The sequence below is a fragment of the Cordyceps javanica genome, chromosome 3 (assembly GCF_051103115.1).
Source record: "Cordyceps javanica chromosome 3, complete sequence".
In the NCBI taxonomy this organism is placed as follows: domain Eukaryota; kingdom Fungi; phylum Ascomycota; class Sordariomycetes; order Hypocreales; family Cordycipitaceae; genus Cordyceps; species Cordyceps javanica.
Genome location: NC_139297.1, coordinates 5,461,110 through 5,486,708, shown reverse-complemented (window position 1 = coordinate 5,486,708; position 25,599 = coordinate 5,461,110). Strand labels below are relative to the sequence as shown.

At 52.2% G+C, this 25,599-nt stretch overlaps 4 protein-coding genes across 4 annotated transcripts; 3 read left to right on the top strand and 1 right to left on the bottom strand.

Moving 5' to 3' along the window:
• Window positions 1-14,038: 14,038 nt before the first annotated feature.
• V2A60_005843 (uncharacterized protein) lies at window positions 14,039-14,572 on the top strand (the record flags this gene model as incomplete). Its single annotated transcript, XM_083257150.1, has 1 exon — window positions 14,039-14,572. The coding sequence occupies one exon, from the start codon at window positions 14,039-14,041 to the stop codon at window positions 14,570-14,572; it is 534 nt and encodes a 177-aa protein (XP_083113276.1).
• Window positions 14,573-18,030: 3,458 nt separating this feature from the next.
• Window positions 18,031-19,140, top strand: V2A60_005842 (uncharacterized protein; the record flags this gene model as incomplete). Its single annotated transcript, XM_083257149.1, has 1 exon — window positions 18,031-19,140. One exon carries the CDS (start codon window positions 18,031-18,033, stop codon window positions 19,138-19,140), a length of 1,110 nt encoding a protein of 369 aa, XP_083113275.1.
• Window positions 19,141-19,659: 519 nt separating this feature from the next.
• On the bottom strand, window positions 19,660-21,123 carry V2A60_005841 (uncharacterized protein; the record flags this gene model as incomplete). The annotated part of the gene is made up of 1 exon (XM_083257148.1): window positions 19,660-21,123. One exon carries the CDS (start codon window positions 21,121-21,123, stop codon window positions 19,660-19,662), a length of 1,464 nt encoding a protein of 487 aa, XP_083113274.1.
• A 1,579-nt stretch (window positions 21,124-22,702) lies between these two features.
• Window positions 22,703-24,952, top strand: V2A60_005840 (uncharacterized protein; the record flags this gene model as incomplete). The annotated part of the gene is made up of 1 exon (XM_083257147.1): window positions 22,703-24,952. The coding sequence occupies one exon, from the start codon at window positions 22,703-22,705 to the stop codon at window positions 24,950-24,952; it is 2,250 nt and encodes a 749-aa protein (XP_083113273.1).
• Between the last annotated feature and the right edge of the window lie 647 nt (window positions 24,953-25,599).

The window sequence follows — 25,599 nt, the reverse complement described above, 5'->3', positions numbered from 1 at the left end:
AGGACGCTCGAGTGCCAGAAAAATGACGATTCGAATACGTAGAGCTTTTGTGCGACGGTAGATGTTGGGTTAATAATATACATGTAGTGATGATGATGTTGCGACGGGAGGGTTGCGCTCGAGTCTCGCCAGGGCGAAGAGCAGGAGGGACAAAGGATAGAAACGACAAGACAAATAATTGGCAGAAAAGAAATACAGGACCAAAAGAGGGGGTAGCAGCCTCGTCGAAGAAAAAAAAAGAAATAAAAAAAAAAGAGTGAAGCAGGGTAGACTGGATGCGGCCTGATGTAAGTAGCCGCAGGCAGAGAGACAGGTAGTGCGGAGTGGGTCGGGCGCTTGTAGATGAGGGGATACGCAAAGGCTGGCGGTTGGAGGTGGGTGTGCGACTTACTCGGACGTAAAGGACGGTGGCGTGCTGTGGGAAGAGGGAGATTGCGGCGGTCACACAGCAGACTGCAGTCAAACCTAGATCTGGCTGTCGTGAAGAAAGGAAAAGAGAAGTGCTAGATTGCCAGGTGGAAGATGTGTGTCAAGGTGAGAATGCGAGTGCGGTGGGCTAGGCAAGTAAAAGTGCAGCACGGCGGAGCTAGAAATGGAGAGCGACCGGCGACGGGTCGAAAGAGAGGGCAGCAAAAAAAAAAAAAAAAGGCACAAGCACGACGCAGCACAGGCAAGACACACACTAAGGTACGGGTAGTTGCTGGTATCAGCAGCAGTTGAGGGACTTGTGTAGTAGACTCGAGAGAGACGGCCTGCTAGCAGGGATCTAGCGATGGAGAAGAGGCCTTGGTAAGAGCTTGCCAGGGTGCAAGAGTGAATGGGGCCGTGTCCGGGGGGCCTTTCTTTGGGCTCCAGGGGAGGGACCAAGGCGGCTAACGTGCAAAAAGTAGTGGCGCGCGATGGGCTGCCAGTGGTTGGCAGGCTGCGGAGGTATAAAATTAGAGCTGTTAGTTTGGTTTCGAGAGGGCAACCTCGGAGAGGAGACGAATTGTGCGAGAACCCCTATCTCCAATCCACAGTTTGGTCTTGTGCTGTCTGGATGGCTTGCTGGCTGGCTGGCTGGCTGGATGGATGGCTATCGACTAACCAGTAAAACGACTAAATCCGTACTGATATGTTTGTGCAGTCTTGGTTGGTTGGGGCAGCCAGCGTGGACAGGGGAGGGCGGCGAGACAAGCCACAGCCCGTTGAAGGACCGGTTTGTAAGTACGGATTATGCGCTGGCAGGCGAATTGCGCAGAGCAACCGTTACATTGGCCAGCTGATGCTGCTGAATGCCGTCATACGAGCACCTAATCTGTTGTCCGGGCAGGAATTGGCCAGCGATGCCACGGATAATGCAGGGCTCCCATGGCTAGCTCGCGGGCGGTCGTCCCGCGTGGACATGAGCCCGACTATAACGGAGCCTATCAAAACGCATAGTAGGGCTATGAGGCGAGTTCGATATTACACTGCCTTGTTTCGCGATTTCAGATCCAAAGGGGTTTGTCGTCTTGATTCTTTTACACACTCTCTTTTTTGTCTCTCTTGGGTCGGGTTTTCCTGTGCCTGCCTCAGATAAATTGCAGCGTCGTGCTCGGGCTTTGGTACCTACCGTAGACTTGCGGGGTCGGGGAGCAGGTAACCACACGCACATATCAGTACACACATGCACACACCAAACCGAACCACACCACACTACTTACACCCCAGTTCCCTTGTCCGACTGAGGAGGGAGGGTTGGGTTGGGTTGCTGATGGTGGTTGTGGTGGTTGTGGTGGTGGTGCGCCGCATGAGCGCCACTATATACATAGGTACACACAGCTGCCGGCCTCGCTCTCGCTGCAGGAGATGGCGGGCTGCTGGCGCTGGCGTGCCGCCTGTACGAGCCTGGGTGTTTGGAGCCGGGGGCCGTGTGCCGCTGCAGCAAGCATAAGATCCGAGTGGCTGTCTTGTATAATCCGCAGTCCCTTTTCTTGCTTCTTCATCGCGCATCGACATGGTCGTCGTGGCCTCGGGGGGGGGGGGGGGGGGGGGGGGGCGAGCGGGGGGGGGGACTCGATTTGCGGGCGTTTGCATCCAAAAATAACAACGACCGTGCTGGCCCCTCGACGGAGAGACAAGGATGGGGGAAATGGGAAATGCTATGCGCTAGCGGATCAACTCGCTCTGTCTCTGTCTCTTTCTCTCTCTCTCTCTCTCTCTCTGCCAGGTCAGTTCAGAAGAAGCCAGCCAGCCAGCCAGACCTGCAATAGAGTCGGCGGGGAACGGAGGCCGGGACGGAATTAGGACGTCAAGCGCACGCGCACACGCACACAGACACAGACACGCAGGGGCAACAGGGTGCCAGCTGTCCAAAAGGAGGAGGAGGAGCAGCAGCAGAAGGACGAGGAAAAGAGCAGAACAAGGTAAAGCCAAGGGCAATGACTGGTTGGAGTGGTTGATGAGTGGTTGGATTTCTCGAGACTGGTTGGACTGGTTCGAATGGGTTCAAACTGGGGTAAAAGCTTTAGCGTGCAGCGAGGCTTGATGGCTGGCGGTCCAGAAGCGGGGCTCGCAGGTCCAACGTGCAATCGAAGCCGTCGAGGAAGCGCCCAGCTTTAGCCTAGCCTCTGATTGGCTCATCTGGCTGCAGGTGTGTCTCGAGCCCCGGCCAATCGTATCGCCCATCACATTGTCGACGGGCCTTGTTCCCCCCCACTCCCCTTGCTGCTCCTTGCTGCTGGCGCCGGGACTTGCAAGGACGTACAGGGGTCCGATCGCCATATCCCGCCGCTAACAGTTGACCTCGTAGCAGTGGCATGGGGGCTCTTTTCTCTGTTTTCCTTCTCTGTTCTTCTTTCTTTCTCTCTTTATTTACTAGTCTTTTTTTTTTCCCTCGTGTGGTCATTGTCCAGGTACCATGGTTCCAGCGAGGTTTCCAGTGAAGTTGCAGCGTGCTCCAGCGGCTTCCTCTCCACTGTGCCAACTACTACTAATAAAGGTAGGGAGGCATCTGCCAACGTTAATAGCGTAAGTTCTGGTACCTGTACTCATATACTAATAATAAAGAAACCTTCTACTTACTCCGTGCTGGGACTAACGATAAAGAAACCTTCTACTTACTCCGTGCTGGTACTAATTATAAAGAAACCTTCTACTTACTCCGTGCTGGTACTAATTATAAGGAAGCCAAGCCCACAAACACCCCAAAACCCTCAAAACCCCCCCACTAACCACGTCCACTGTTCCCTGTTCCCACTCGCCGCCACTCTATTTTACCCGCTCAAACCAACCAACCAACCGTTGATTCCATCTACTATCAGTATTATCCCAATCCATATACCCATCCATCCATCCATCCATCCATCAACATCATCCTCCTCCTCCTCCTCCGCCATGCACCCGCAATCACGCTCCTTCGCTCTCTTTACACGCCATTCTCCTCACCACGATCCCCTGCTCCTATCCTGGGCTTTTGCCCACGCATTTAAATTAATCAACGCCACTCCGCTCACACTCCAGGCTCCACCGCCCTGCGTTTTCGCCATCAGTGTCATCTCCAAAAACTTGTTCCCCTCATCAATCCCAGCGTCACCAATCGTGCATTTGTCTCTCCCGCCCCGTCTACCTTTTTAGCCTCGCAACCTTTGTCCAACGGGCATTGCTGTTCTCACCGGGGGGTGGTTCATCTCCCCCCTTGCCATCACTACAGAGTAGTCTGTCTCGTCTACCCAATACGTTCCTTGGTATCCTCGCTTCGCCCTAAATTGTCATCTACGGCCCGTTCCAGCCCACTCGTCATGTCAAAGTATATCAATGTTTTTTTTTCTCCCTTTCTTTCTTGGAATCATTCCTTCTTTTTGCGTCATAAATCAATAAAAGCTCGCTTCCAAACAACCCCCGCCCAGACCCCTGGTCATCTCTCCGCAACAACACGGCAAAGCGGACTATCCATCTCCTTCCTGTTGACCGCCGATCCTGCCGACTACCTTTTTGCATGTCCTGTATTGCAGAAAAGATGTCTTGTTGCCTGCATCTGCTTGAGCTGTGGCTTGCCAGGGTCCCCGCCGGTCATACATAAGGAAGAAAAAAAACGAAGAAAAAAAAAGAAAAAAAAAAAAAGAAACAGCTCCATGCTCGGCCGGCCGGTTGCTGCCGCGCGCGCGCTGTCTCACTTGACGGCTCGTGGTCTGCGCTGCAGTATCCGGAATCCAACACGACAGCTAACACGTGTGACCGGTTATGACTTATAGCCAGAGTACATGATAGTATTACTCCAATTATTCGAATATCCTTGTATAATATAATAGAAATGCCAACTCGTCAGTTTATAGCCATTGCAGCGCCCACCACGCATCACTCTGTGCACAGCTCAAAAATGAGCTCTACCGTAAACTGACAGATGCTGGCTTTTGCTCACCGAGACTCTGTCTTACAAGTCCATTGACTCATCTCCGTCGCCAAGTAAAATCTATAGATGCTGTTTTATTCCCCCTCTTTGTGATTTCTCGCTTGCAAGATTCTGCATCATCATGTGAGCACTCCAGGTTGAAACAAGCGCAATGCGCCTCACGTCACCACCACCACCCCCCCAAAAGTCTGTCGTACAACAACATTGTTCCATACAAGTTCACTAGAAGCTGCCAATTTATTAACCCGTCTGTTTTAAACCCCGCCTTGTCGATATGCGCACTACTTGGGGCCATCTGCCCCTCCTTTTCATCACTTATTGTTGCATTGCCACCTCCTTCAACCTCAGCTGGCTAACCAGCCTCGGACCGTTGTCGTCTCTCTTGGGCACAATCTTGGGCTGAGACATCAAGTACAGAGTGAAAAATGGCAGCATGGCCCGTCCAATCCTTCTGCCCTGCCAATTGTCCCGACGCCGAACTCGGCTTCAGCCGTCTTTCCCAACGTGGTACTGCACGTTTCCGTTGAGAGATGGCGCACACTAGTATGCAGTTCTGTCTAGGTAGCATGGATGAATGGTGTACTTGCTTTCTTCTGCTCATCCAGCTTCCTCCAATGTATCATCTGCCAGCCTCTTCCTTTTCTCTCTCTCTCTTACTTCTTCCTTCAACATGACGTCCGACGCTTAAAGAAAACGAGGTAGCATGGGTGCTCGGGCTTTCCGGATGCCGGGATGAGACCACAACCCTAGTCCCAGATGAGGAGCTTCACACCACCCCCATTATACAGCCAAAGCGACTGCAACGGCCCGCGGAGGCGGCTTGGCCGCAATCACAAATTACGATCAACGAACTGCTCCGGCCGTGGGCTCTTTTTACACGCAATGCCCAGCACCGGACCAGCGACGCCCAGATACCAGAATGCTACACATCACACGAATTATTCCAGGGATTGGCTCCGCCAGATAGCCACGCTGAATGCTCGACATCAGCGCCTCGCATTAGTTCGACTGCCCATCACCAAGCCTTTACTCTTAGCGCGGCCTGTTTTCGCGACCTGGTGGGCATTATCACCATCGCCGTCAGTGCCCGTCACCCAATTTTTTTCGCCTTTCGACGATGCATGGATGCCCTATAGGTATAGCCTTGCATTCGCTAACCGCACGGCGAAGATCATCTGCCGCTATCTGCATCTTCTGCCAAACACAAAAAAAAAGAAGAAAAAGAAAAAAAAAAGCCATGCCCGCCTCTTGGAGGGCTCAATCTCCGCACTCGATGCTCTTCTTCAGCATGCCGGGCAAATCACGCAGAGTAATACCGAGTCCAGTGACCTTGTCGGCAGGCTGTCACACATCAGTCGCGCCACCAAAAATAGTAATGTATAAATATCAACTGCGAATGCTCATATTTCCTTCTTCTGAAATGATAAGCCCCAAAGCTCTTCTTTTTATCACAAGTCAACTAGTTCAATAGTGGTTTGAGTGGGTGCCAGATTTGTTGCGCACCCATCTCGGATACTTGCCCTCCAGCGGCGTGAAATGCGGTCAGCCACAATGCAACCCTCCCACTCTCGTCATAATTAATATCCTGCCAACAGCCTGATCCCATCACCCGAAATGACCAAGGAGGCCATAGCAACCAAGTCTTACGATCATCTTCGCTGCGCGGCCATCAAGCACTGGCTATGGCTTACCACACTGCTTTGCATACCCTGCCAATTGGTCGGATCAATGGCTATAACCCGCCATCGCCGAAAGATCAAAGAGAGAGAGAAAAGCCTGCATACAGCGCAAAAAGCCAAGAAAACCACTCTCCACGTTTTTGGGGGTCACACTACTCAGTACGGCGCAATCACACCGGAACAGGGCCGTTCCGTTCCATCGTTGCAATCACACCGGCCGGCTCTCCCCCCCATGGCATGGCGCAATGCCGGTGAGCACCTGCGGAGCCATGAACCCGGGGGTTTGTTGAAAGTACCAGCCCGACTGTTGGGTAGGAAACGCCAAATTTGACCAAATCAGTACTTATTATATGTTCAGCTCCCGACCTTTGAATGGCTTTGACTATGCATTTTGGGGGAACGTGGTAGAGCCGGGGTAAGGCTAGAACCTAATGTGCCTCCCGGCTCAGAGAAGCTCATGCCTTATCCCGGTTTCCATGCGAGACGCCAAAAGACCTGCCAGTTCCGCAATCACTCTAGGGACAGCCAGGTCATGTCTACCCTCACATCGCATCTACTAAGCAGACATCAATACTCTATGGTCTGTAGTACAATCCTGCGATGCAAGCGCCGCCGTTGTGAAGATCGGGCTGTGCGTGAACCCAGGCGGAGACGGAGAGGCAGCCGCGAGGGAATATCTCATGATATCCCCGCTGGGCTTTTATCCTAGAGTTTAATAATCACCTCAAGGATACGGTCAGAATGTCTGCGCCACTCACGCTGTTACATTCCGCAAAGCTGATAATGCCCCGTGGGAGAAGCAGGCAAGCAGTCGAAATGCGCCGTCGAGAAGAGAGGCGCTTGGCCCAACTGCCTGGCTTCGAGGTAGGCTGTTGCTTGCACGCATGGCTGGCTGTACGCCACAGCCCGTTGACGACGATGAAGCTACGGGGAGTCATGGACGAGCGGGAGCAAATACATCAGTATAGTCAACCATCGTATCGATCAGAGCAAGATCGAGCCCTTGTGCATTCGTTACTATAGATCTGCTCGGCTGTGGCGTATCAGACGTAACCCTAGCGACCAGTCTCTCAGTCTCACGATACCATGGTACTTCTTTCTTGGCTGATAGACCTCCAGCTATCTGAAACCAGTTTACTTGAATCTGAAGCCAAACTTTTGCCAATAATGAGGCAAACGCTCGACTGCAAGCCGTCTGCCACCAGCGTCCAGGATTGATCAGCTGCGTCCAGGAATCGTCACCCGTTGCCTTTTGGCTACGAAACATAATGTAGACTAGACTATATATCTAATACTCATCATTCTATGACAGTCTTGCAGAAATTATCGTTGCAAGTATTTTACCTCTATCGGATCACTTGGGCTGGTAGCATGAGAGCTGTTGAGGAGCAAGCCTATAGGGTAGCGCCATTCTGTGCCTGGGCCCTTTGACTGACAAGGTGATGATGCACAGTTTAGGATATTTTTTGATACTGTTGATCGATTTGATCTTTGAAAACCATTGTTTCCTTGACATCTGCTCTGGAATTGCCCGACGCTGTCATGAATGCATTACCTGTCCCGTGTTATTTTGATGATGCGTTTCTAAAGACCCTGCCAACAACCACCACGTCACCCTTCAATGACAAAGGTCCCAGGAACAACTTTGGATCCTTTTACAGACAATCATGGCAGTTTAGCGTCGAAAAATCATCTTGGGGTATGATGAAGAAGCAATGAGCTTTGTCATCCAAGGGCCCGCGACAAACCGACGCTGCGGAGCCTCGACAAACAGAGCCTTTCTGGTTCAGAGGAATGACTCTGTGGTGAGCTGTAACACAATACGGCAAACTCTGAAGATACAAGTCAAGAGCAGGAAAAGAAGTTGATGCTATAACAAATAAGCCACTGCGGCGATGTTGGCGTTGGACCTACGTGTTACTGGCCGTCGTCCACCTGCCTCGCGTCTGATATCGCGGTTCGGCGCAGCTGGCCTGGGGCGTAAGCAGTGACAGGGCTGGAAAAGCGGGAGCCAACTTTGAAGCAGCAGAAAATATATTTTGAAGCAAGTTTCATCGAGCTATATTGGAATACAGCTTCACCCAGCACAGCTGCAGCTTGCATCTCTCGTCTGTCGTGAGATGAGAGATGGCTCATGGGCCGATCTATCGCTTTCTTTTTGAATAGAAAGGAAGAGACAAAGGTAATTGAATCGAGAATCACGAGACACTGAGCTTACACATGCCGGCCGAGAAGGCGCTTTGGTAGTGTTGAAGCGGCGGTTGCCAACGCAGACGAATGCCAGACAAGGGCTGTCTTGACTCTCACTTCAACGACATGGACCAACCCGTCTCCAGATGACGGAATCCTTTGACAGAAGAGAGTATTCGGCCCCTCATAAGCCAGCCATAACGAACCGTGTCAACTCTTGAAAGCTGGACGCGGCCTCAGCCTCTACTTGCCATAGAAGCAGTCGGCAGTGTTGAACAAATAGGACCATTCAGAGTGGCTAAAAGGCTTGTCCAAGGCTTTACAGATAGGACTAATTGTGGCAGTAGGCCGTGACCGGTCTTTTTGAGCCCTGCATTACGCAGTTGGAGTATCCAAGCTCCGCTGCCGATCGAGACACTCATACTGGCAGCCGGGTAGGCGCAATCAGAGAGTGATTGAATGGTATTCTTGATGGTAAATGCGCCGGCATAGTCGATCCCATATAGGAACATGGCCACGCTGAACGTAGTGAGTCGTTGGTCATGACGCCAATCTCCAACAAGAGGAACTATGGGAGCGTCTTCTGACCACCCAGCCCGACCCAACCCTGGACAGAATGACTGGTGGGAAATATGGTTCCAGTCCAGTGTTATAAACAGCACCCTCAAGGTGTTGTCTTGAGATTCGCAACGAGCAGTTGCCTGTTTTTTTTATCAGTACAATGTCATCGATGAGCAGTTAGACTCTGAAAGGGGTTACGGAAATGAAGACTATAAATGACCAAGACGGCATTTGTGCTGAAAAGACTTGTTGGTTCCGTTTGTTCAACCAATGGAAGTGAATCGGAAGCCCTGTCGAAATCTCTGCAAAAGCGGCTTCCCTGCCTCCCGAATCATTGCCCGACGTATTGCAACACGGTTTCCATGATCCAGACCGGTCTGCTTCCCCCCCTTTTTTTGACGAGAGCAGCAATTGTCTCTTTTTTGACGACCAGCCACCGACACCAAGGCATGGGGTCCGAGTCACAGTCGGCGTCTGCTGCTTGTGATTGCGGGCAGTGAAGATGGCTGGCTGATTGGCTTTTCCACCTGGAAAGGGGGTTGGACGAGCGCGCGCGCGCTCGTTACCCGTACTCTGTAGACCCATGGAAATTACACGCGCTGGTTCAGCTGGCACAGCATGTTCTCTCCCAAGCACCTGTTTGCAAAAGCTGACCGACGGCGTATGCAGGAGGACAAGGTCGAGTCTGCAATTCTGGAAAACTTTTTTTTGCGGCAGAGAGCTGACTGTCCCGTCCACTCGGCGCGCGCACATACATGTCGTCAAACCCCCCCCCCCCCCCCCGGGCTACCCGGTGCGCTGCACGGCCCCGCCCCTACCTATATTACACGCAGTTTGCCAGAGGTTTGTGTGAGCATCTTCTCAAACTCCTGTAACGCATTGGTCAATTTTTTGCTTCATGCACGAGCCACCTTTTGTTCGCAGCTGGCTACTGATTGAGAAGTATGCCGCCCTTCTGGAACCCGGGGTAACATGTCTTGTTCTGTTTTTGTCAACCTCAAAAGGGCACGGTTGGCCCACTGAAAAAAAAGGCACACACATCTGCCCTCTGATATCGTGGAGAAGCAGGAGTCTGTGCAAGCTTTGGGGAGGCTTTGTCGGCGTCAGAGGAAACCATGAAAGAAATGCGTTATTTTTGAGCCCTAAAGTAACCCTTGTTTGTGCGAATATTTCGAATCAAAGGGAACCGCCTACCTTTGTTGGTGATTCGAGGCAACCAGTAGTGGTAGTCTGTACTTACTGGTACAGTATTGTACGATACAGCCTAGCGAGGGCAGTTCCTGACCCCAGGATTTGATACAGCTTATTTCGCTGATTAATGAGACTGGTGGCGTCGCTGACTGTTTCCCCCATAATACTTTTACCCCGTGGGACAGGCTGGAAAACGTTACATGGGCCGCTCGGTGGCCTGCGACCATGTTGAAGAGTCAGAGGAGCCAAGGCAGCAGCCTGGCATCTGGGCAAAAAATGGCCTCGCAACTCGCAGAGGTCAGAAACAGGTGCTGGGACACGGCGTCATCTCCTTTCCTTCGGTGTTGAGTTGGAGTTGGAGGGGGGTGTGTAGTTGAGGAGGGAGAGCAAAAGCCCAAAGGCGTCATCTTGCCGCGCCGCAAAGTGTGCGACGTACAAACGACGTGGCTGCTGGCCAACCAGGCTTCTCGTCACATACACATGCCTCTGGTTGGGCCGATGACCTCCCTCCCCCCCCCCCGGGACGAGTGACGCAAAGGACGCAACCACTTTGGCCGGCGCTGTTGTCGTCACGAGTCAACAAAAACTGTCGGCGCGTAACCTATTGCGACGCGAATTACAAGCCAAACACGACATCACGTTTTGGGGCGGGTTTGTTGTACTCGTCATTCATGATTATGCGGGCCCTTGGTAGAGAGGCATTTTCCTCGGTGGCACACAAGAGGCCGACCGGTATGAAAACGTTACTGCCAACAGTGCCAAGTAATAACTTTGAATGTGTGTGTGTACTACGGAGTACTGAGTATCATCTTTGGGCCCGCGTACCGCGGCGGGCGCATCTCGCCACCTGAGACAGGAAGCTGTCTTCCGGCGGCGCGCGCGCTCGCTCGACCAGGCATCAAAGGGGGGGGATGTGACGAGAGCAAACTTGGGCTGAATGGAAAGATTTGATTTCCTTTTCTAGGAGATTTTTGCGACTTTGCGACTTTGCGACTTTTGGGCGGCTTGTTTTTGTTTTTGTTTTTTTTTTTGGGGGGAGGGTTTTATTTTTTCGTCCAAGACGCATCGTATTCTTGCCCTCCCTCGAACCTGTTTCATTTTTAAGCTTCTTGTCAAATGTCTCGAGGACGTTTTTGATATATCAGATGGGGAAAGAGAGCTACTCAAGTATACCATGTGAAAAAAAGAAAATCCAGTGTACTCGGTAGCGGGAAAAGAAATAATGGAGTGGAAAAGAAATAACCAGCAAGCCAGCGATCCAGCAGCTCCCCCTGAGGACCGTCTCGATCCTGGGGCCCATGCCAGTAATTCCGGAAGACCGGAAAAGGTCGCGAACCGGATTTTTTTTGTCAAAGAGGTTTTTGCGTACAGATTACGGAGTACTTTTTTTCTTTTTTCCTTTATTTCCCCCCCCTCATCGCACCCCATCCATCCCTATCCTTACCGCCAGAAGCCACTTCCGCCCACGCTGCAGGAAACAAAACAGCGGCCCGTCTTGACACCACCCACCCACACCCACACCCACACCCACGGAAAGACAGCTCGCCGGCTACTTATTAGCTGGTTGGGCGCTGAAAATCCGTCGAGTCACAGCTATCAAGTCCAGTCATGTAGGTACGGAGCTGGGCGCGGCAGTGGCTGCGGACCGCCCGGTATGTACCGGGTACTTGTTCTCGGGGAGCCGTCACCACCAAGCAACTGGTCCTGTACAAAAGCCGCCCAGAGGCGGTGAACTTCAAGTATCGGTCAGAAAACCAAGAATCATCTTGGCCATCCCGTGCATTAATGGCATCCTGTCCCTCTGAGCCGTCATGTAGGGGCACGCACAGGAGGAGGAGAAGGAGGAAGACAGGGAAAAAAAAAACGTCTACCGAGTGTGATTTTTTTTTTCTTGTTTCCTTTTTGCTCGCCGAGGATGCATCAGAAGTCTCAAGCTCACATCAAGATGGTCTCGTTCGTTCGGAGATTTCTCGTCGAGGACATAATAAGCCTTCGTCTATTGCTGGCTGAGAGCCTGGTGCACACAGCCTTTCAGCCTGGGAGAGGACAAGAGGGTGGCTCAGCGCAGCCTGGGCTATAATTACGCGCATTCCCATGAGATTGCACAAGTTGAAATTTATTATATTGTTCCCTGTACTCCGTAGGCTGTTGGTAGAAGCGAGCAGCCCGTGTTGGGGGAGCAGTTCGCGTAAAAGCAGCAACCCCAACCTGGCGGTCTCGCGAATGACTGGCCAGTTGCAACTAAAATGCGTGCCGTGCCGGCTTTTCTTGCCAACAAGGGGCTTGATTCAAACTGCCAATACGGGGAGATGAAGCCCTTGTCTGCCGTCGCCGACTTTTGCTGCTTCGTCGACCACTAGGGGAAAGATCCCGCCCGCGTACTGGTACTAGTCGAAAGCACCCGAAACATTTTTGGCCTCTCTGCCTGTGCCCAACCGTGCACCCCCAAAATCAATCAAGGTATACCCTTGAATCATATCAAGGAATCTTTCTTTTTTGGTTTTTCAACAAAACTACTGGACCAGTACCCAGTATGGAGTAACGGTCCAACAAGCAAGTATATATGAAAGAGGGCAAAAGCGGTCAAACCGCATGGCTGCATACGTACTTGGCTTGCAGCGACTCATGTAACGCAACCCGATGAGATGGCTGCATCTTGCTTGTTCAGTGGTCGGTCGGTGAGTGTTGTGCAGTGACGCTTTTTGCACAGATACTGAGTAGATAACTAGAGACAAGGGCTTTTGCCCATCCCGTAACAAAGGCGGTAACAAGTTTTCCGGCAACTTCAGCCCAGCCAGTTGGGAGCGGCTGCGTCTTCTACGCTCACCCCCCTCCCGTCCCTCCCGTCCCTTTGATCCGGCTTCAAACAAGTGCCCAAAGGGGCAGCTTTAAGAGGTTTTTTGTCGCCGACTAACAAGGTTGCTCTGGTTGCGCCCACACACCCCCCCTTTTCATTTGTGTCTCTTGCCTCAATCAACAGAAGTAAGTTCTGGCAAAGTACTGGCAAGTAAAAGTAGTGATTCACTTTGCTTTGCGCGCCAGGCTTGTAGCACGCCCGCTGCGCGTCTGAGAATATGTTTCCCCTTTGCCCCCCCCGCCTCCCAATCGTGTTGGGCGGTGATGCTCCCGTACAACGTATTAATAGAATCAATACTCCCTTTGATACGAGTTTGTCCAACCTTTCCAGCCTCTCCGTATCAGCTCCTTTGTCCTGTTGCTTCCTCGTCCTTGCGCGTTGCTACTCACCTCGTTCGCAAACCATCTTGCAAACTATCAACTAACCCCCACGGGCTTATCACGAATAATTCTACCTGTGCCCGCAAGCGCTGAGTGTAGCACGCACACCAACTCGGTACAGCCTGGCGGTCCTTGTCCAAGCCGACTTATCAGCCTGACTCATCAGCAAACCTGGCCAGAAATCCCGCTCCGACCAGCATACCCAGCCAGCCATCTGGCATCCGTCCGAGTTGCCTCAGCTTTGACATTCGAGAATTTCACAAGCCTTTCGAATCATTTCGCTCGAGAGCGCGACAAATTTTACCGGATCCATACTTCCGACACCCGGGCAAAGTCGCGACCGAGGCGACTTACCACCAGTTATCCAAGAAGCTTTCCCCTAGTCCTGGCTAAGACCCCCCCCCCTCCTCGGCCCAGGCTATTCATATTGCCACACACTGTCCCGGCTGTGCTTACTCGTACAACCGGTGTGTGCGGCCTGATTCACACCCCAGCTTACCCACACACCCCTCCAACCCCAGGCTCACAAGCCAGAAGCACAAGCCAAAGTCTCCTGGCCGTGTGTCTTATTATAAGCCCTACTGCACTCTCGCCTTCCCTTACCAAACGGTAATCCGCCCGACCTCAAACAAGATACAAGTAAGCGAAAGCCGGGAATACTGCATCTTATATCTTATCCTCCCATCCCGACTCTTGTCTGAACCCCAGACCACCCGCCAACAACACTCGACACTCTCGATACCCACACAGTTTGGTCACCGCCCATACAGCAACCACACTTATAACACAGCAGATGCCCTCTGCAACCATGTACGGTTCATTCGGTTCCTACAGCTCCATGAGCATCGGCTCGGCACCCATGAACATTTACACCAGCGTCACGTCTCGCGACGAGTCGTGCGCCTTCCCCTCGTGGCCGCGCCGCGCATCGCTGAGCTCCTCCCCCGACGGCGCCGCCTCCCACGAGCAGCGCGCCAGCTCCTACCTCTCCGACGACGACCTCTTCCTCTACGACGAGCCCAGCAGCAGCGGCAGCGGCAGCGGATCCGAGAGCGACGACGGCCGCAGTGTGTCCAGCGCCGGTAGCGCCTCGCCGCCCACACTCGGCCTGGTCCTCGCCTCGCCCGCCCGCCAGGCGCCCAGCGAAAGCGAGATCCTCGAGATGCAGCGCCAGCGCCTCAACATGCGCAAGGACCTCATCCGCATGGTCCAGCAGGAAAAGGAGCGTCGCAAGCAGGCCAGCAAGGGCCGTCGCGCTACCGCCTCCTCCAAGAGGAGCACCAGCAGCACCAGCAAGACGCGCAACTCCACGATGGCTCCCATCACCGAGGCCGAGGAGTGAAACGCGCTACACTGCGGAACGCGGAACATCTACTTAGCTTGGTGGGCACAAGAAGAAAAAAACGCCCCCAAACCTCAACGAGCACATGTCAAACAGCACACATGCCAGAGACACCGACGCTCCCCGGAAAGCTTATTCCACGCCTCCCCACAAAGGTTCCCCGGACCAACCACAATGCACCTATTTCGGACACATATGACTGCAAGCAACATCTTGACTTGGGCAGTCATGCCCCCAAACGCTCTTGAAAGAAGAGCAGCTGCATAACATCGATCGGCGCATCTTTCAGTTGCAGCCGATGCACACAGAGACCGGCACCAGCGGCAAACGATTCGGAGCGCTACTCTTCTCATCCCCCAGTTAGGGGTAGTGAATACTTCATCTACACGGCGAATTCACTGCCAGATCAAAGTCTCGGGTACTTGCGATTTGCATGTGGAACCGGGTCCCGCCGGAACACCAAATAGGCAATGCGCGATACCGAGGGCCTGGCATGCCCGCACGCACGCACTTACCGGTCGGAATCGAACGCAGTGGCGATTTCCCCGTCGAAAAACTCCGAACCCTGGACCATCCATCACAATCAGGGTCTCGCTGGCACATGTGAATCCGTCCCGGTTTGCACAGAGCCGCATCTTCCCCAACCTTCCGGAACGTTTCGTTTTCCCCAGATGCCCAGCTCGGAGCTTGTCCTGTTCCACTTGGATCACAGGCCATTTGCCTCGGCTCGCACTGATAATCACTCGCCTTCTTATCGCCTTCTTCTCTTCTTGTTCATCTCTTTTATCTCATCTCCCTTGACGGTGACATACATACTTGCCTTTTTCTTTTTCTTCACATGCTTCCATCATCACACCTTTTTGTCTGCATACACCTTTTCTGAGTCAGCCTGTCAGCATCTGAGCGAGCGTTGGATTTTATTGTCATCATTTTCTTTTAGCCACAGCACAACAGTACAGCACACTGTGGATTGTCGCGACAATCAGAGATTTTTGTTCGCTTGAGCCTTGCCTTATTCACACCCTAGATGCGTTTTTCGGATACCCCCCCTTTCGCACAGTCTCCAGCTATGGATAGACTTTTAGTTAGCTTTTTTAATACCCATTCACCTGTTAGTTCTCTAAATGATAGTGTCCCTTGCCGACCATTGCAACGTGAATCGCACATTTACATTTACGAATCATAAAGCAAAAGATGCCGCTAGTTTTGTTACCGGTTCGGTTGAGCCCGGCGCCACAACGACCTGCTGTCTTGAGACATGCACGCCAGGCGAGTTTCCGTTTCGGCCACCATTGGCAATATTTCCACTCACCTTTCAATTGGCCGGTCATTCTACAGCTAAAACTGTTTAATGAAATAACCTTTCTAACTAAAACATGAAGAACGGGAGCAAATATCTAGGTCAGGATAGGCATGTCGGATTGCACAAGGACAGGACAACGCCTGAGAATACAATTTCAGGGTTCAGAAAACGCGAGATGGCATATTTCATCTATGCTATTATGCCCTGACACCCCGAGTCCAATCAGACAGCCAGCATTCAACTTGAGAGAACAGGGAGACATTCGCCTAATACTCCAAGACTTTCGAAGCATTACTCGCTCATGGCGTGAGGCGACGAGCATCGCGAGGGAAGAGCACTGTTTCGCGAATGTCGGAGAGTCCTAAAACACCCTGAACAAAGCGGTTGATCCCAACTACAATACGAGATCAGCTTGAACTATTGCGAAATGAAGGGGTGATTGAGGGCTTACATCCAAATCCGCCCCATGGGGGCATGCCAATCTCATGAGCAGTCATAGATCGGGCGATTCTGGATCGCTTGGCGCAGATCGATCGGTTCATGAAAGCGTTGCGTACTTTTGTGTAATCGTGTATCAATCGGCATCCGCCCACAATCTCTTGGCCTTTTATGATTACGTCAAACGGCAGGCTCGTGGTGCTTTCTTCCTCGCATGGGTAGACATTACACGGGCGCAAGTGCCGGTGGGGGCATGAGCTCATTGGGAGCTCCATGTAGGAAAAAAGTAGCCGAGATTGAGAGAAGAAACACAGTTGGGTATTTATCGACGTGATCATGGATCGAACGGATAACTAAACGAGGAGCAACATGCGGAAAAGGCAATCACAGTAGAGCGACGAACCGAGCGAGCAGATGGTTGCTTTAGTCGTAGCCCAGCCTTACCCAGCCCGAGCTGCCTTGCTATGGCATGTATAAATCCTTTCTTCGCACATACAGATTTTGACCTCAGGGGCTCAGGGCGAGCCCAATATACGCGGTCAATACACACAGACAGTTATTCTGTCTTGAAGGTGACCAATACCGTACAAATAGGTGCATTTGCCGTACAAAGCACGGATCAAGGCCCGGAAGAGTACCCAGAACTGCATGGACCTTCTTACATATACCAATTCTACTGCCATTTGCTAAATAAAGCAGCTTATGAGCCCTTAAATTCATAGAATATACGCCGCTGAATGATGTATTGGGCAGTATAGCACCTCATGTCTTCTTGACTAAACTCACAACATCCAGCGATGCCCAAAACCGGAATCAGCATCACTAGCCAGCCTCAGGCGCGCTTCCCTCGCTTCGTATCTCCACTTTATGAATACTGCTTCCTTTTCTAAATCGTGCATTGAGGTCAGACAACTTGTGTTGCCTACCCGGTATCGGATGTTGTACATCTGCTTTCCGAGACGCATTGCGGCCCTGCCCCTATCCGGCGCATCTGCAGTGACACCATCACCGAGAATCAATATTTCTCTGCAGGACCCACTCGTTCGTTTCAATAGAATCTAGAATTTCGGGCTGGAAAAGAATGGTAAATGGACACCAAAAGTCTTGCGAGCCCCAGGGGGGGGGGGGGATATATCGGCCAAATCACGGTAACCCATGGCCAACAGCGCTCTGGCGGTTGAGCAGCTCAGCGTTTCCAACAACGCAAGGATAATATTAAACTCTACGCTATACTATCGCATACTCTTGCTCCCTGTCTTTGTAGACAGTAGTTGATCCCATCGCATGATCTCCAGGGCGAACTTCGGCGAGACACAATATGCGTGGGCTGCGGGTGGCGTTGATCATCAGGCTGGTGGCTTACCTGGACAAGACTAATTAAAGTAAATGAAGGTCAGCAGTGCCAACCACGCTCTTTTTCCGATGCTGTACGATGTACGTACATAAGTCATAAACAAAAGTATCCCGAGCGAGTGCCTAGTGCATTTGATGGTACCTGGGACTGATAAAATGTAATCGACCTCCTTGTAATCGTACACACATCTTGACACTCGATCCCCAAGCTTTGTTCTTTTTTTTCGGCAACTCTCGTGAGAGACCTGGTTCCTACCTCGTGGAAAAAGTTTATGCAAGCAAACGCAAGCAAAAAAGCTTTGCGGCAAGTATTGGACGCAATTTACAAGTGAAAACCAAGAAGAAGAAGAAGAGAACAAAAAAAATGAACGGACGGGAGATTGACACTGCGTTGCCAGCTGGTCTTTTATTTTTCCATGCCGCGGATAAAGTAACAGCTTGGCATAAAGCTCTGAATGATCCGAACAATGAGCTTTTCGCCTGGACTTACACGGACCTGGTCAGCTTAGTGGGCATACCGATGTGGCGAGAGCTGCACCTGGACGCGGAGCTGATCAAGTACCAGCGTCTGGTCATCCACGAAGGAACCGGCGAGATTGTGGCGCTGGCCTACTGCGTGCCGTTCTTTTGCCCCCGGCTCGCCGCTGTCCTGGCAAGGTCAGCAGCCCCCAACAACAACAACACGCCGCCGCCGCTGGATCAGCTGGTCTCGGATTGGGCCACGCCCGCGCTGCCCGACGGCGGCTGGGGCACCCTTCTCTTCCGCGGCGTCATGCAGGCGTTCGCACGCCAGGGCAAGCCGCCGCAGGCCCGGCACGCCCCGTGGACCGAGGAGCAGGCGCGGGAGCTCGCCGGCGTCGCGAGCCTGCCCGACCCGCCGAACGCGCTCTGCGGCATCTTCGTGGCGGTCAAGCACGAGTACCGCCGCCAAGGCGTTTCGGAAGCGCTGCTGGTCAACTTCAAAGCTATTGCTCGGCAGAACCGTCTTGCCGTGACGGCCGTCCCGGTGCATCTCACCAAGCGGCGCCAGTACCTGGACGGCTCGTTTGACGAGTACTACCGCTGGTCGAAAGGGAACCCGTACCGCCCCGAGATGTCGTGGCTGCAAGGGGACCGCCGTCGCAAGTGGGAGAATGGTGAGCCCATGATGCCTCTCGACCCGTGGCTGAGAAAGCACTTTGAGCTGGGGGCACAGCTGGTCAAGGTCGCTCCCCGTACTCTCGACATCTCACTGCCGGCCGCTACATGGCTGCCGTTTATGCGGGAAAAATACAAAAATGCGGGCGAGAATTCTCAGAATACGATTTTCGACGAAAACCCCGACCTATGGCAGGAAGGAAATCTCGTCGATGGAAGCAAGCTGGACGGTGTCAGACCGGGACCGGAATTTCCCGTGAAGCTGAGGTGGGACGCGGCTCGAGAACTCCTCGTGTATGAGGATGGCGATATTTGGGTTCTTCACAGCGTTTCTTGATAAAGCATTGAGTATAGACAATGTTTCTTTTTTTTTTTTCAATCTTGCAGCTCTGTGGTTATTTTGGTCGCTAGCCTAATACTTGCTTCTAGCTGTGGTCAGTGGCTGACATGCTATTCGAGATTGCAAAGTAGGCGTGCTACGGTATTCATTTCATGGCGCGGAGCATCTGCGCCGTGGGGTCAGGGGTAAGATTATAGGTGGGACTGCATACTATTGCCGTGACCGTCGTGTAGTTGAGAGATTGCTTTTTCTAAACTCTTTTCAAGATCCCTGTTATCGTTGTCGTCGTCAGAATTCTCTAGAGCAAATGTATAGCGTTTATCGTTGGATAGAAATTCGTTCTGCTGTATCAAACAAAGTCAACCAACTTCCAACGGCGGCAGCCTATAAGCCTCTCTGATCCACATGCCAACTAGCCATCTTCCATCATTGTCCTGTTGCGTCCAAAGTAGATGTCTATATGGCAGACTGTAGTTTGAGAGTGACCAACAAGCTCATCTTCGGTACAAAAAGCGATCACGCTACGGACAAACCTTGAGCCTCTGGGTCTGGAAACCAATACAAGGCTACAGGGAGGCCGAGTGATAGGACCATGAGGACTACCCAGACCAGATAGCCCCTTAGAATCTGCCCACCGATGCTCACGGCAAATAGGGCGGTTGATAATGGTGGAACGACTGTGCGACTCAAGCTCGAACATATCTCGGCCAACGAGTTGAGCTTGCCAAGTACGCTTCGGCTAGGACTCGCCTCATTAACCGCCAGTTGAGCAGCTGTGAATGCCAACCAGATTCCAGATCCAAAAAGGACGTTTGAGGCCCAGATAATAGCGGAAAATACTCGGTATGCCGGGGTCCTCTCAGCGCGAAGAACAGCGTTCATCAGAACATACCCAGCAAAAGAAAGTGGCCAAAAAATTGCGCAGAGTTTCAGGACTCCCTTGGTGTGGACCTTTTCTTGCAGTAAGGGAAATACGGCAACCATCCACACGGTTTCGCTTATCCCCAAGCCAGTCATGTAGACAGTGATGGAAGGAGGATTGTATCCCATGCCGCCTAGTTTGATTGGCGTGTATAGGACAATCGGAAGGATTGCCGAGAAGGCAAAACAAAGAACCATGACGTAGGTGAATACCCCAAGAACTGCAAAGATTTTTGGCTTCTTCAAAATTTGGATTGCTGTCACGATCTGCTTCTTGATTCCTGTGTCATCTTCATCTGCACGTACGTCGATGGCAGCCGTCGAGGAGGGAACGGACGTCTCCCCAACAAACAAGAACGAGCTTACACACGCAGTCAGTCCCATTATCCCGACAAAGAAGCCCGGGAGCGCGTAAGGATACGTTTTGAAAAAGGGGCTGCTGCCGAAGAGGGAGGGATACTGAGTGGCGGGATCAACCAACGCACCACCGATGATGGGTCCGCAGATGATGCCGACATTCCCAGCAATCGAATACCACGCAATGGCCTTGGCCTGAGAGCTCCCCTCGCACAGCTCTCCAATCATGGTGCGGATGATGAGGTTCGCTCCGGAAAAGGCGCCGGTGAGGGCCCGAAACGCCACCATCTGCCACAGGGTCAAGGAAAGCCCGAACAGAGCTGGCCCGGCTGCCATGCCGGCCAGGCTTGCGACGAGGACCGGTCTGCGGCCGAAGCAGTCCGCCAGCGAGCCCCAGAACAAGAGCACGAGCGCCTGCACGACGGAAAACACCGACTCGATCAGGCCGGCGTAGAACCCGACGTCGGCATCGTCCAAGTCTCCCCTCGACTGCACCATCATGGCGATGTACGGAAAGATGGAGAAGAATGCGATCGGCTCCATCAGGCGCGCGTAGCAAAGCAGCGTCACCTGCATCGTGGGAGGGAGAGCAGCCGGGCCTGGTGATGCATCACCCGCCCGGTGCTCATTCTGCAGTGTAGCGGGAGGCCCAAGAAGAGGGGTGGCCTCCGTTGTGGGTGTCGGGGTTTCGGCGGAGGGCATCGCTCCCGAAGGAAAATCGAGTTGTGCTCGAACTAGTTGGTGTCAACAATTTGGGAGTATTTCTGCATCAAGAGTTGGACCTAACGTGATAAAGCTGCGCTTTTACTTGCCAAAGTAAACTGGATTGTTCCTTGGAGATGTGTAAGTCGCAGCCTGTGCCATGAGCTCCTCTGGTGAGACATCTGTCCAGCATATTCGCCACGCCAGTGCTCAACTGTCTCGGGTCGGGCAGTACCAATGTGTGAGCAAACGATCTAATTTGCCATCAGTTTTACAGCTGTGCCGGCTTTTTGACTTGCTCGGATAGGTGACGAGCGGCAGTGTAACAGAGTCATTTTATGAGTCTTCCTGCCTGCCGCAGCCTCAGAATACTTGGACGATTTACTGCATTGGTTACGTAGGTTGTGAAGTTTGGCCGGGCTTCCATGTTATACCTTTGATCAAAATGACTCGGCAATCAGATATATGACACTGTAAAAAGGAAAGATCATTTCTAATAATATGCGCTTCTCTCTACGGGTTTGTGGCTTTGGTTACACTGGCCTCCCCTTTTCTTCTGCAGCCAGCCTGATACCCAATAATCTGTTGGTGATATTATGTACCTACCAGGGATCTTGTCATTCAGAGAAGGCGCCAATGACTGCTGCAGCTTCGGCGGCGCCGTGCATGGCGTCGTCGACTAGGCACGTTCAGGTCAGGCAGCGCAGTCAGGTATGAATAGGAATATTCAGATCGCGCAGAGACTTGCCAGTAGATTCGAACCATTCCGACGACAAGATTTTTATCAACATTCTTTACTGGGTCCCATTTCGTCGATTGTTTGAATTTGCGACAACGGTTTGGTTCTGGATACCGTCATTCTCGGGGATGTGAGTGAGTGGAATACAGATTACCCTCTGACGAAGAATTGACTGTGACGAGAATTGTTCACACATTCTTCGGAATTTCTCACTTGACTGTAGTAGTTTATTTTCTGTTATAATTCGGCTACAGTTGTATGTTGCTACTCTCCGTAGAACTGGGCGTCTGCGCATCTATCACGCCAAGTGGACGCAATTCAACAGTGGAATAGTACTCAGTAGTCGATGTCGTGGAGCCATCAAATCTGCCTGTCTTTGCATGACTCTTTCGAAGAGTCGGTTTCTCTTACCATATACTCTATCCTCGTATTCAACAATTATTTATCAAAAAATTACAAGTATCAATCATAGAATGAGTGGATAATCTTTGCTTTTCTTCGCGAATCAGTTGCCCTGCTGCAACTGCCGCTGCGCCGCCATGTAAGTGGCTTGCTCTGGTGGAGCTTGATTCTCTGAGAATCGACGGCGAACAAATCACATCTCTACTAGAAACGAGAAGCCAAAATCGTTTCCAACTTAGAGAGTCGTCAACAGGGCGTGCAGGGTCAATCGGGCCGAGAGTTGGAGGCCATGATGCGGGGTGCGGAGGAGTGCAAGTGTAGTTAGTGGGGAGGGATTTGCGAATTGATAGCTCCTCTTAATAAATAACAAAAAGCCCAGCAATCAACGCTGTCGCAAATCAAGGGAACATTGTACAAGACGTAAAATCGAATGTCATCATGCTTCTCGTTGCTTTGCTGTCTTTTCTTGCTTCTGGAGCCGTGAGAGCGTCCACGAATTCCTCGTGTAATGCTACAACTCTGCACTTGCCTGACCCGCCATACGAAAACTACTTTTACTCGGATTGCCACGTCGATGCCCAGGTTGTCATCACCAGTCCCTTGCCCGCCAGCGATCTGACAATTATCGGGCCGCGCCTCATCGTTGCCTGGCCTGGTGGCAACAGCGGTTTGTGCGCATTCTTCGCGCCCCAGAACGGCAAGAATGGCAGCCTGGCCGTTGAGCTGGTCAACTCGACACTTGGTGCTCCTCTATCATCAATTGTGCAGAATTCATCCTCAAATATTCCTAGCACCGGAATCGAAGGGGTATTGTCGTTCAACAGCTCTGCCTCGCTGTCGCTCGCTATCCTCGGTAGTATCCGAACCATTCGCGACTTTGTTGAGGGTCCGAGCCTCCTCACCCCTTTGGTACAGAATGCGATCAAAGTTCGATCCTTCAATGGGACTGGTGCCCAGATATCCCGTCTGTGGTTAGATAATGTCACAACTACGACCCTCAGCCTGTCGCCATGGCAGAACGCGGACGGACAGGTTCGTGTTAACGGCACGACTGTCACGTTCGGCGCAGGCTTCTATCGCTTCTCAGCAACCTACAACTATCCACAGCTTGAACAACTTGAACCAAAAGACATTTTCAATAATGAGTCGATATCGCTTATCAACACAGAGCCCGAACAAGTCAATGCTTTGTCGTTCTTTTCATATTCAGACAAGCTTCTCGCAGGTGGCTGGCGGTTTCTTACTTACTTTGGAAGAGACAGCATGATATCTGCGCTTTTGATGGAGCCAATTCTCAAGACTGGACCCGGGTCGGCAATGGAAGCCGTGCTTGGAGCGGCGCTGGAACGCATCAACAAAACTGATGGCACAGTGGCGCATGAAGAGACCATTGGCGACTATGCTACGTTGATCAATAGGCAAAATGGACTCGACTCAACCGCCGCCAGTTTCACCTATCAAATGATAGACACCGATTACTACCTACCTATACTCATGGACAGGTATTTTCAAGGATCTCCGAGCCGTGTGCAGCCACTATTAAGGACCAAGGCTGGCGCCATAAACGTGGAAAATAAGAACATGACATGGGGAGAGTTGAATCATATCCTTGCGTCCAAGATTATGAAGCTTACGGAAGCATTCGAAACCGAGCAGACTGCAGCAAATTTGATGCATTTGCAGGAGGGTGTTCCCGTGGGTCAGTGGCGGGATTCCGAACGCGGCCTCGCAAACGGCCGCATTCCATTCGACGTCAATTGTGCCCTGGTGCCGGCGGCTCTGCGTGCCATCGCCAGCTTGTCGACTATCCCGGGGGTCTTTCCGGAAGCCGACGCACGTGGGTGGCGGACGGCGGCCGTCAAGCGCGCCGAGGTGTGGCAGAGCAAAACGCTGGCATTCTTCAGATACAGCGACTCCGTTGGGAACAGCACAGCGCTGTTGGACAACTACACGAAAAAGAATGCATTCTATCACGGGCCGGCCCACGCAGAAACTGTGGAACGGTACTCCTCCGGCGAGTCGATTGTAGACTACGGACTGGCTCTGCCAGATGCAAATCATTCGGCTCCCATCAGAATCACGCATACAGACACTGCATTTCGCAATGTGCTTCTCCTCAACACCGCAGATGACGAGGATCAGCTTACCGAATTCATAAATGCAACTGCAAATGCGATTCTGCGGCCTTTTCCGGCCGGCCTTACCACCCCCGTCGGCGTCGTCGTGGCGAACCCGGCACTGTCGGGCGATGCCTCGCTCGTTGCCAACCTGACCAACTCGGCATACCACGGCACCGTGGTTTGGGGCTGGCAGCTCGCTCTCGTTGCCAGGGGCTTTGAGCTGCAGCTGGGGAGGTGCGGCAAGGAAAGCCGCCGCCAGTCGAAGAAGCTGCCGCCGGCCGAAAATACACCGGCGTTCTGCGGCGATGCATTCGTCCGCGGTGCTCTCAAGGCCGCATACAATCGCATATGGGACGTGATTGAGGCGAACCGGGATACGCTGCAGTCGGAAGTTTGGAGCTGGACCTACTCCGAGAATTCGACGGGCCGAGACGGAGGATTCACGTACTCGCCGCTGGGAGTGCTCCCCCCGCCGCCGGGTGCGGGCAGCGGGACCGAGAGTGACGTGAGGCAACTCTGGAGTTTGGTCTTCTTGGCCATTACTCGCAATCTCGAGTACAAGCAATAATGAAAGAACGGGCTGTATAGTGCGAGAGGTGCAGCATTTACGTGCGGCTCGATCAAGCGGCCATGAGCCCAAGTGGTGACTTTTCTCCCCCCCCCCCCCCCCCTCCCCCACGCCAAGACCTGGTGCGGATCAGTTAGGATGGAGCCCGAAATGGCGAACCGCTGATCAGACGGTACGAGTTCCGGGAAGATCCAGGTTCTAAAGAGGAGTAAAATTGTCTCCTCGAAACAGATGATGAATGACAAAACTTTAGGGATGAAAAGTTGTAAGGATCAGGGAAGGACGAGAAACACAAAAATTCACAAAAGCGACAAAAAAGAGAAAAATAAAGTGTAGAAACAGACATTATTAGATTGCGTCACAAGGAAAGATTTAGACGCAAACAATATGAATATGTCGATAATATTTTCAAATATGCAAGCTTCTACGCAGTCTGTGGTCCTTGCAACGGCAGGTCTCTCTGTTCTTCTCTCATAACAGCAATATGCTTTGGTGGTATGTAGTGAAGAATATACCGAAGTCATGACCCAAGTGAGCTCGGGGAGCTTGAGCATAGACACAGTTGGGACAGATGAATGAAAGGGGGAGTTTTGGAATGGTACTGTGACTGATAGGTCGCGCACGGCTGATGGGCAGATGTTGTGATT